This window comes from Hyaena hyaena, unplaced genomic scaffold (assembly GCF_003009895.1).
Source record: "Hyaena hyaena isolate Hyena2069 unplaced genomic scaffold, ASM300989v1 scaffold_260, whole genome shotgun sequence".
Taxonomy (NCBI): domain Eukaryota; kingdom Metazoa; phylum Chordata; class Mammalia; order Carnivora; family Hyaenidae; genus Hyaena; species Hyaena hyaena.
Window position 1 is genome coordinate 117607 of NW_024080892.1, and position 12120 is coordinate 129726.

The 12120-nt window shown below is 39.6% G+C and overlaps 2 protein-coding genes across 6 annotated transcripts in view; one reads left to right on the forward strand and one right to left on the reverse strand.

Annotated features, from left to right (window-relative positions):
• Positions 1-4175, reverse strand: part of CERT1 (ceramide transporter 1) — a 107816-nt gene extending 103641 nt beyond the window's left edge. For 2 of the 3 annotated variants that reach the window (XM_039245552.1, XM_039245551.1), the window contains exons 1-2: positions 4035-4175; positions 3400-3805 (exon numbers count right to left, since the gene is read on the reverse strand). In XM_039245552.1, the coding sequence (XP_039101483.1) occupies positions 3400-3805; positions 4035-4117 (489 nt within the window). In that variant the 5' untranslated portion in view covers positions 4118-4175. The remainder of the gene's footprint in view (positions 1-3399; positions 3806-4034) is intronic. The other variant, XM_039245554.1, reaches the window with a different exon arrangement.
• Positions 4110-12120, forward strand: part of POLK (DNA polymerase kappa) — a 73959-nt gene continuing 65948 nt past the window's right edge. For all 3 annotated transcript variants that reach the window (XM_039245547.1, XM_039245549.1, XM_039245548.1), the window contains exon 1: positions 4110-4187. The gene's annotated coding sequence lies outside the window, so the exon portion shown is untranslated. The remainder of the gene's footprint in view (positions 4188-12120) is intronic.

The window sequence follows — 12120 nt, forward strand, 5'->3', positions numbered from 1 at the left end:
CAGAAGAGTATATAAAGACTCAGATAGAGTCTACTAGTTGTGTGATGAGTTTTGACAAGTTAGTTAACTTTTCTGTGCTTTAGTTTCTTTGCCTATTATTTGAACATCTGAGAAAAATCATGAATACCTCTACTGCAGTTGTAAGAGATACTGTTCCTTGTCAATCTTTATAGCCTATCATCAACTCCTATTCATCTTTCCTTCATATAAAACCCTTAAATTTGGCTCTTCTTCTCTATTTTCAATTAATACAATGATAATCAGGTTACTAGCTCTTGAGAAGGCCTACCTCTAGATAGGCCTTAATAACCTTATCTCTAATATCTTCTGCATTTTATTTCGTAACTTACATAATCTTATTTGCTTATTAAGCACACAGGCTTACTTATCTTACATACTAATCTCAATGAACCTCTGGCTTCAAAGCTTACATGGACAATCCCTGTTGTCTGTAATAGAAATTATTTAGACTGGCATATCTTAACCCTGCCTTATTCCAATTGCTGCCCCTCAGAAGGCTAGTAACTGTGTGACTGTGGTCAAATTACTTATTGTTTCTTTGTCAAACCTTACCTCTTAAAGTTGTCAAGATTAAACAAGAAAAATCTTAGAATACTGCCAGGCACATAGTATTTTCTCAGCTGGAGACAGGGTTATGCAGAGCTAATAAGGCTTAAGCTTCAGTGCAGTTCACTAGAACAAACCTCTTCCAGAGTGACAGAATGGGCCCCAGCAATTGTGTACCATAATTTTATACTTTTTTGTAGAGGATGACCCGTTAAATTACATAAGCTTCAGGACCCTTTACACAGTAAATGTTAGCTCCTACTATCAAAACTAGAAGGTAGATTTTTGATTTTCTCATAACATTTCTTCACTTCTCCCCATCTAACAAATAGACAAAGTAGGCGAATCAAAGATTTCTGTTCCTAATAGTCCAGCAAGCACAATTTCAAGAGGAAAAAAAATTTATTTAAGAGTCAGAACAAGTTACAAATAAAGTAACATGGGAACTCAAGGTAACGAGATCTGAAATGGTTAGCAAAATAAGAAAAGGCTTTCTGGTAATAACAGTTTTTGAGATAAACTCTAAAGGTGGACACAATTTCAGCCAACAGGTAGGAATGTGGGGAAATAGATAAGGTAAACCTTGGTGGATAGAGAGAATTCATAAGAAGTTAGATGACATTTATTTTATCCAGGCTTAGTTGCTCTCAATTCCCACTAAGGCATGAATCTTTTCTCATCAACGATCCACCCTGGTATTTGTTATAACCACCTAGAATTATGGTCTATCCAGTGTTTTTGGAACCTATGTGCTTAAGTGATTCTACAGAAAATATGCTTCATAGGTATTTCCATGTGTTTGAAATTATCATATGCAAAATAAAACTTTAGACTGGTATATTTCTAATATAAGCTTATCCCCTCCCTTCACTCCACTCAATTTTGGAAGGGAAGAAACGACACAAATTAGACACTTATCTACATTACTCAATTGAAAAAAAAGAAGAGTTGCTGAATTCTAACTCTTGTATATATTGCCAAGTGATTACAAACGGATCAAAATATAGAAGTACTTTAAACTTTAAAACACATATTCAATATAAAATACTCCTGATTAAAAAGCTTCCAGAAATCATTTTATATAACCATATGCTGAATTTCAGGGAAATTTTCTTCATAGCTGTTAAGAAAAATACCAAAAACTATATTCCTGCTGAGTCTACATATGCAGCTTTATCAAAGTTATTTATCTACCAGAAAAGTGATCAAAAAGTACATTTGTCCACATTTAAATATCAAAGAGATAGTCTTCCATTTTTTTGTCATATGGTATGCCTATTATACTTCTCTACATATAGTGAATACTCAGAGCGTTGGGGACTCTTTCCACCAGTCACTTCTCCCGCCCCCCAAAATAGTGGTATCAAATAGGTCAAAACTTCAACCTGTTTTAAAAAAATACCATTACCAGAGTACTAATTTGGAAGTCTGCTTCTCATTTAATGAGAAAAGTGATGAATCTACCAGAATTGAGAAGCAAATTCCATCTAAAATTCCACCTGAAAATGTATATCTTACTACACAATGTGTTCGAGAGATTCCTAAATTACAAGATCTATTTAATCTAAAAAACAACCAACCAACCCACCAACCCTAGGGAGGTTCACTGCAATGCCAATGATCACAGTTCCAACATACATCATGATTTTTCTGCATAAATAAAAGCTAACACAAGTCTTAGTTCGGACAGACTCCTGTCTTACCTAAGGCCTTTCTCACCAGCCTTCTAAACACAACAGAAAAATAATATGAAACAAGTCCACAGTAAATGTTCAAATGCTTAGCCAAAGTATGTATACTGAAAGCAGCATGGTTTCTTAATGGCCAGTAGGCTGCACATGATCATGTATCTTATGACCAGCTTGCTGAGGGACTGGCCATTTCTAAAACTTTAACAGGAAGAGGGAAGGAAGTAATAAAGGCAATGTGTATCTTCTTAAGCAAAAACTCTGAACGAATAAACTAGCAAATACCCCCCCCCCATCATGTACTATCAAAAGAAAAGATGAACCATCTCTCTTAAAAAGGGCCTCATCCAATTTAACTAATTAAATAGCCTTACAGTCCTACAACTATCTGCTCTGGTAAAGTTTTGAAAAAGGGTATTTAAAATTTTCAGTAAAGGTAAGATGTGTTTTCCTTACTCTGGCCCTTTGCAAGAATATTTTATTATTAGTGTTCTTCCTGGACTAAATAAAGGTTGGCCTCTATTCTGGCTTGTTCCAAGTTACTTGGACTATTTCTTGTACTTATCACGTGCTGATTCGACAGTTCTTTTCTGAACTGGGGAATAGGATGAGGGAAAAAGTACAAAAGTCCTCCTCCCTGAGATCTCTCACTCTAACTTGGCACAGTTTACCGTCTCAGTTTCCCGCACCATACCCAGTTGCTCCGGCAACTGTCTATACAGCCGCGTTCCGAGAATCCTCCAACCCTGCTCTCTATCTCCGAACTAACCTCGTTTTCGGGGTCCGATCCGCAATGCTCCCATACCCAGGCACTCAAACACTGCTGTCGCCCAGCCCGGGCTCCTGTAGCCGCTCTAAGTCCCAAGTCACGATACGCATGCGGCTCCCAAAACTGAATCCCGGGCTAGGACGCGTTTTCTGCGGTCTTCGGCCACCGCCGCCGAGCCCCAAGGCAGGCGAGCAGGACAGACCCCTTCTCCCTCTCCTCACCCTCACCCCGGCCCGGGCACTCCTGCGGCAGTACTGAGCCCCGCACCCAGGCACATTCCGCGACTCCCGCCCAACCCCACCCCATCCCCTCAGCGGCTCGCCTCACCGCAGGTGAAGTCTGAGCAGGAGGCCCTCCGACGCGCGGGCTGCTCACCTTGCTGAGGACTCCGCAGCGCTCCACAGGCGGCCCAGACTCCGTCTCCGGATCCTCCTCCGAGCCCGACGAGTTCCAGCTCTGGTTATCCGACATGGAGGCGCGACAGCCGAGCGGGAGACCGGCCCCCGCTCCCTGAGCTGCGCCGGAGGAGGCGCCCAGTAGCCGGGGTGAAGGGTCGGGAGATGGCGAAGGGAAGAGTGCCCGCTCCGGCGCCGGGGGGAGCTGGAGGAGGGACGAAGTCCGGCCGCTGCGCCGCCTCCGCCGCGCCTGACACCGAGCGGACCGGGGAAGGAGGACAAGCGGCGAAGGAAGCCTGCCCTTCCAGCCGTCCGCCGCCGCCGTCGCAGTGACCCTTGCGCTGCGCGCGGCGCCACCACCCGAACTGAGCCCCCTCGATGCCAATCTCAGAGAAGGAAAAGGAAAGGGAAGAGAAAACCCAGCTGCAGAGACTCGGATCCACTCACACCTCCGCTACCGCCGCCATCTTCCTGCCTGGCCCACTATTTACCCTCCCCTCCCCTCCCCTTTCCCCTCCCCTTCGTCCTCCCATTCTCCCCCTGCTCCCCGCCCCGTCCTCCTCCCAACGTCTGACGAATCACGCCGAGGGCTGGAGGTCCCCTCCAGCACCCTACCTCCGGTTCTCCCGGGTGACGCCGGGTAGAAAGGTGGGAGGAGCGGAGACAGGAGGAGGGGTGGGATCCCCGTTCTGTTGCATTCTGGGAAGGACGCTGCTCCTTCGGCCGCGCAATCTCCTGGGAGTTGTAGTCGCGATCCCGAGGCAACGGGTGAGTGTTCCGCGTCTGCAAGGCTCGTATCCTTAGGGACCGCTGGAGTGGTGGGAGGGCTTCGTTTGACAGTTGTGTGACCCACCTCCTCGGCCACGATTCTATCTCCGTCTATCGTGTTTATGACGGACTTGCTGAGCTTGCGGGCCCGGACGTGAGATAACTCTCCGCTGAGGATGCCGGGCCTGCCTTCCATGGCGGTTTCCTGGGAAGCTGGGGAGCATCAAGCCGCTTTCCTGGGGGGGAATGTCCGGAGCACTTCTGCTTCAACCGTGGGCCAGGGGTTTGCGACCTCTCTATTGAGAAGGGGGTTTCTTTCTGCCAAACCCCACCTCGCCTTCTGCAAATTATGAAGGTCTTTTATCTCGTTCTTTAGAAGTTCAAGTTAGCACTTGATGTTTCCCGCCTTTGAAGGCAGCTTTTCTCAGTCCCTTCTAACAAGAGCAAGTACGTCGCATTATGAGATTTACAGAGTGTTCTTTTTGTGGAAAGTAATTTGAAGATATCGAAGACAAAATGACGTTTTTGGAATTTTTAAAATAAAATGAGAATGTGAAATGATGGCCTGGAGTTAGTATTCTAAGTTTTAAATGAGTGTCTTCCTTGAAACTAGGTTAACTATCTCTACGGACCTATCTCTGTCTCAGACAGGGAAGGTTGTAGAGTAGAAACTTGATGAGAAAAACCAAAATGCAGTAGTCTTATTGAATAATAAGAGATTAGGCAAAATAAGACTAGAATTGAAGGGGTGCCTGGATGCCTGCTGAGTGCCAGCTCCTGCTTTTGGCTCAGGTCCTGATCCCAGACTTAACGGTATCCAGCACCGCCCCCCCGCCCCACCCCCGCGCCCGTCGCGCCCACCCCACCTTTGGGCTCGCACTGAGGGTGGAGTCTACTCAAGATTCATGCTTGTTCTCTCGTCTCCACGCCCTCCCAACCCATCCCTTTCCTCTCCCAACGTGCTCCCTCTCTTCTAAAATAAAAATTAAAAGTTAAAAAAAAGATTTTAAGACTAGAATTAAAAAGACCAACAGAAGAGCTAATCGATCTTGTCCATTTTTACATAAATTATAAGGATAATTTTTATTATGATAGCTTTACTTTTGTAGCTTCTGTTCTTTATGTCTTGTCAATTTCTTAATAATTGCCAACAGCAAAGTTCATTATTAAACCTTAGAAAGAGTACCTGCGCAGTGCAGGGGCTGGAGGATAGGAGTGAAATTTTGAGTCTACGGGGAAAAAGGCACAGTGGCCAGAAATAACTCAGGTAGGACAGAGGCCAACTTGGATCTTCAGGAAAAACCAAATTGATAGGAATAGTCTGAGAAGTACCTGTGATATCTTTCATTCGCCTGATGCTTATAGATGCTGAATCTGTTGTAAATAAGTTACAGATTGTTTTTTCCGTTGTAAAATCAAGTAATAATTCATTATTGAAAGCCATTCTTATTGAAATCAATTCGGATGGATAAAACCTTGAGATAATGCTTTAGAAAATACTTTGCCAACCTGTTAACACAAGATTCCAACGTTGTCATTCAAAAAAGAAAAACCCATGTAGCATATTTTCCTCTTTATTGAATTCTAAATTATATCTCTAAAATTTTGTATACTGTGCCAATTAAGTTTTGTTTTCCCTTTTGATTATCTAATACATATGGTTAGATGTAATACTTGACTCTTTTAAGCTCTAGGTTTTATTTTCATTTTACTTATTTATTTTTATTTTAGAGAGGGAGCAGGAGCTAGGGGGGAAGAGAGGCAGAGAGAGAGAATCCCAAGCAGGCTTGATGCTCAGCACTTAACTGGACCACACAACCTTGGGATCATGACCTGAGCTGAAATTAAGAATCAGTTGCTCTAACAACTGAGCTACCCAGGGGCCCCTTAAGCTCTGGGTTTTAAAAGGACATTAGTCTTAAGGAAATGATTGTGAATTTGAGAAGTCCACTTCATAATACAATTTAGAATCATGAGAGCATAGTATATGTTTATATTGAAATTGAACTTTCTGTCATATTTTAGCATTTCTAAGTTTTGTGTGGTTGGAACCACAAGCACTTACATCTCTGAGGTTCCCACTTTATTCAGTAGGAAATTGTTTCACTGTAGTAGTCTGTTTATAACTGTAGAGGTGGGAGAAGGGGCATTCTGAGATAGAAATCATTTAACATGTATGAAAATCCAATTGTCAAGCACCAAACAGGTTATTTCTATTCAAGGCATAGCACATGATAAATGTTTAAATGGAAGTATTAGACTGAATATATTATTTTGTTCCACTAGAAGGTGAGTTCTGTGGGGACAAGAATTTAAAATTTGTTAATCCATTTTTTTTAAATGTTTTTCTATCCTTAGTCCCTAGAATAGTGCTCAGCATGTAGAAGCCATTCGATATAACTCAGGTATTATATCCCATCTTTTAGTTAATAATTTAACTTAACAAACATACATGTACAGGATACTATGCTGATGAGTGGGTGATTTTAAAATAGTAAAAAGTCAAAAAGGGGAGCAGGGGGCTTTTCCTTTAAGGAGATTATAACAGAAAACAAGGTAAGAAAGGTACACATATAGCTTTAATCGCTGAATAGTGTTTAAAAGAAGGCAACCTTTATTCCTATCACCTGGCAATGACAAACCCTCTTCTCCAATCCTGTTTTCCAATCCTCCTGCATCTCTGTAGGCCACTTGCCCCTGGTCTTTTTTAGTTAAAACAATAACTATTTGGAATTTTAAAGAAAAAAGAATTGTCCTTATTTGCTGATCTCCTTCCACCAAGTTAACGTAAGTATGTAACGAATCGTCTTCATCTCCCAAGATTGTGCTGTGAAAAGATTGCTCTACTAGAGCATGATTATTTTTGAGGGATGTAATTGGGCCTTTGCAATGTTGAAGCATAGCTCCTTTTATTAGGTGTAGGTCAAGAGATGGAAGCTAGAGGTATAGAGCACCTAGCAATTATCTCAAGGAGTGAGAGCTTATGAGTTCCAAAGGGAGTGGATCTGAGATTTGGAAGGACCATCAGTGCTACTCTTGTCCAACAAGGTAGTTAGTTGAAAGGTTTCCACAAATTTTGCCAGTTGAGTTTTGATGATGCAGTTGGTTTATTTTACTAGTTCTGAACAATGAGGATGATAGCAGTGAAAATGCTGTAGAAGTGGCCAAACAGCATAGACTTGCTCCGATATTTGACCAGCATAATGGGTTTCCCAGTCACTGTGGAGCTCAGATAGAGTTCCCCAGATAGGGATGATTTTGTTTCAATAAGATATTAGCTACTGAGGTAGTAGCTTGTCTACATGGAAAGGCTTCAAACTAGTGGGAAAACTTGCAAATCATGACCAAGGCATATTTGTATTCATGAGATGGGGGTAGCTGAATATAGCCCATTTAGGAGACTTCATATAGTCCTTTAGATAATTTAAAGTGCTCAGGAGCAGTGTGGACAGATTTCTTGGATTGTTTTTTGATAAGGGCAGCTTGCTATTGCTGGACAAAGGGGAAATCTTCCTGATGGACTATGCAAACTTCCACAAGTTGAACGTGGGTGTTAGTCTTCCCTTCATGGCTTCTGAATCCCAAGTTTGAATTATGCTTCCTTAACACATTTTCGCAGGATCTATCAGATTTTTTGAGTACTAGAACAAATTTTGCCCTTGGTAGGAAAAAAAAGACCAAAAATTTATCATAAAATCTAGTTGAATAAAAAACTTGTAATTAATCTGACCAGATCATGTGCATTCTTTACATAGGAAGGGTCCCCACAGCCAGCCGGCTGCAGATTTTCTCTTTTCTTACTGCATATGCTGGTACTATTTCCTTTCTCCTTATTTCTCCCTTTCCCTTGCATTACCATTGTTTGTATGTGTTGTGTTTCACTATTGTCTGTTAATATTTTCCCTCTTGTATTACTTCTCTACCATAGTATCATTGGAAGAAATGATGGGAAAAGGAGAGGAAGGAATAGGTGAGAGAGAGTAAGAAGCTGGGAGAAAAATAACCTGTAATGGAACCTACCATCCTGTTTTAATTGACTCATAGGAATAAAGAAAGGAAGCTTCTGTTATATCTACTTTTAATTCTTACTTCACTACTGTTTCCGGCCTCAGTATCCCAAGAGCCCCTAATCCTCTCACATTTTTTCCGGCCCCTGTGATTGCTCTTTGTATCCTGGTCTCAAATAGAGGCTTGATATTTTCTTCCTACATCTTAATCTCATATTTTTGTTTTCCTACAAGAGGAATAATTATGAGTCTAAATGATCAGTAGCAGTAAGTTAGGTTATCCTTGTTATGGTGGTGGATATTTAAGTAGACACTGCCAATACTTCTTTTTCGTCCTTCTGTTTTCTAGCCATCACACTCTGTTTGGATCAAAAGACTTTTATTAGCATCAATTATTATTATATTATACGTATACAGCTACATCTTACTCTGTTATTCTCATCCCTAAGGTGACTTTGTATATATGCCTAGGACTTCCTTGTGTATTGATTTTTAACTGAAGGACAACTGTATGCGGTGGGGGTGTACTCACTGATACTTTAATGCACTGCATGCACCTACTTAGGAATATGTCATAGCCCAGAGAAAGTTCTAATACTTGGCAACAAGACAGGGATTTCAGAAACAGAATTTCAGAGGGCATGTAGGGCTACCCTTTTATCTCATTTTCTGTTGTACAGAGGAGAGATGCGGCAGTCATGTTCCAAGCAGAAATGTTCATTCTTAACTATTGAAAAAAAATTGAAATTGTATTCCTTTATCTTTTATTTTACGTCTGTTTGGTTTGGTGGGATGAAAACTTGTCAGGGGTAGTTGTTATTTCTAGGTTTCACTGTAACAGTAAAAACTCCTTTAGTCTAAAAAGTACACAGTACACATCTATTATAAATGAACAGTGCTATCAATATCCACTCTCTCCATGTACACATTTTCTTTCTGTTTTTTACCCTCAAGCTTTTGAGTCTCTAACTTTTAACCTCTTTTCCTCTGTTATATTCAGAAATTGAAGTTGAAGTCAGACTATTTAAGCAGTATGGTATTTTTAAATATTGGTAGGATCCTCATGGTGGCTATTTTGTAAATGTGTTTTGCTTCCTGTTTTTCTCCCCAGCCATTTCATTGTTTCACTTTTACTGTAATTTCAGATCCTCTTCTCCTTAGTCAAGTAAGCTGAAAAACACAGAGAGCGATACATGTTGTTATGGTGATACAGTTTATGAACATACAGCTTATCTTCATCCTCATTTAAGATATTAAGACCTGCTCTGTGATGATCCTGATTTAGGATGCCATTAAAATAAGAGATATATACCACATATTCCATAGATTCATTGTTTTCCAGCATTTTACTGTCTAGGAATACAAGCAGTAATTAAGTGTATAAAGATACTGATTTGATTTTAACAGTGACAGTATTATTAAAGAGCAAGTAAAGATGTAAATTGCCTGTCACAGAATGTTCACTAAATATTTAAGGATGAATGGAGTAAGCTTAGGTAGTTAATGATTAAAGGGAAGCTGTAGAAACTACGATTAACAAGGCTGAAGAGCAAAATCACTAACAGGTTAAAATTAATGAGAGACTAAAGAACCAAATTCCATCATAGCTTTTTGTGAGGAACAAGTATCATTTGTTAAGAACCTACCCAATGTTAGACATTGTTTTACATTTATTACGTTTAGTATTCACTAAAATTCACAAAAATCCTGCAGAATAGATATTATTTTACATATAAAGAAATTAATGTTCAAAGAAGTTAAATAAGTTAACCAAAGTCATACCTAATTAATAGTCTAGCTCAGACTTTGAGACTCAGAGACTTATACTTTGAATATATATATAATTAATTTTAGGCTAAAAAAAATCCCAAAACAAAGACAACTATTATCCTGAAATTATTAAACATTTGAGTATCTTTTAGAGCCCAATTACATCCTAGGTTGTTGCATAGTTTTTCTTTAGTTTGAAATTTTTCTTTTGAAGAAAATTCATCCACATACATTTTTAAGTTGCAAAGGAATATTATTTGGCAGTGTTCAGTTTTGTTCTATCATAACTAAAAAGGTATGCTAGCAAGTTTTTTTTAGTTTTTTTTTTAATGTTTATTTTTGAGAGAGAGAGCAAGACAGGGAGGGACAGAAAGAGAGGGAGACAGACAGGCTCTATGCTCTCAGCAAAGAGCCCAATGCAGGGCTCGGTCCCATAAGCCCTGAGATTGACCTGAGCCAAGGTCGGAAGCTCAACTGACTGAGCCACACAAGTGCCCCAGCAAGTCTGTGTTTTAATTATCCATAAATAATTTAAGTGATTTTATAGAAATTATTCTTTTGTCTAATGTTGATAAAAGAATTATATATTGATTTAACTCTTAGTATATTAGGAATAATAGTCCTTGGTATCGTCATCATTTTTTATATTTTTGAGTAATTTTGAGAAGCAACAAACAAGGGATAGTGGACAATAACTTTATTAGGAATTATAAATATTGAAACCTAGTAAACAAATTTTTATTTTATATTTTCCTGAAATGAGTAATGAATATTCTTTGAAAGTAGCTGCTCATCAACTTCTATACACAATCCTGTAACTATCCATCCTATAAATAAAGATTACAGACATCATATGCATCTTTAAATTGATTCTAGCTTATCATTATGTCTGGTTCTTTTATCTTGAGCTTATAACATCAAAATGTAATAACATTGAAAGCTTTAATGTCTCATAATCTTAAAGGGAAGTCATCCATTTTCTTTCCTCCGTAATCGTAAAATATTTTCAGTTTTATATTTATAAACACTACTTGGAAGTACAAGGCCAATAGGTTTTCATGTCTATATCTATTTCCTTTATCTATGTCCTTCCTGACTCCTTTGCATACACATCTACCTTAGTCATTTATTGACTTACAAACTGTTAAGTAACTTACAGTGCACAGATACCATAAAGGATGAGAGAATGCTGCCATATGTCTATTAGCAAAATGGGATATTCCAAATTCTTGTTGTGATGAAATTCTGTGATGAAGACCTTCCTGTTGGTGACTAACTGGATGGGAATGCCATATTTTCTTTTATTAAAAAGTAATTTTTGAGGTCCTTGGGTGGCTCACTCAGTTAAGTGTCCAACCTCAGCCCAGGTTATGATCTCACAGTACCGTGGCTTAGAATCCTGTATCAGGCTTTGTGCTGACAGCTCAGAGCCTGGAGCATGCTTCAGATTCTGAGTCTCTCCCTCTCTCTGCTCCTCCCCTGCTCATACTCTGCCTCTCTCTCTCTCTTTCTCTCTCTCAAAAATAAACCTTTTTTTTTTTTTTTTTTTTTAAAAAAGGGCACGTGGGCGGCTCAGTCAGTTAAGCATCCACCTGGCTCAGGTCATGATCTTGCAGTCGGTGAGTTCGAGCCCTTTGTTGTGACTTAGAGGAAAAGATTTGCAAACTATTGCCGCCACTGTGGAAAACAGTGTGGCGAATCCTCAAAAAACTAAAAACAGAATTACCCTACAACTCAGCAGTAGCACTACTAGGAATTTATTCAAGGGATACAGGAGTGCTGATGCATAGGGGCACATGTACCCCAGTGTTTATAGCAGCACTTTCAATAATAGTAAAATTATGGAAAGAGCCTAAATATCTATCAACTGATGAATGGATAAAGAAGATGTAGTTTATATATACAATGGAATACTACTAGGCAAGGAAAAAAGAATGAAATCCTGCCATTTACAGCAACATGGATGGAACTGGAAGGTCTTTTTTTTTTTCTTTTGCAGGTGACCTGTATTTCAAAATTGTCACATGACATTACAAAGCTCCTCACCTTTTTTTGGTTGTTGTTCATTTTCTTCTTTTTCTTTTCTTTCTTTTTTTTTTTTTTTTACAAGGAACTGGAAGGTCTTATGCTGAATGAAATAAGTCATTCAGAGAAGG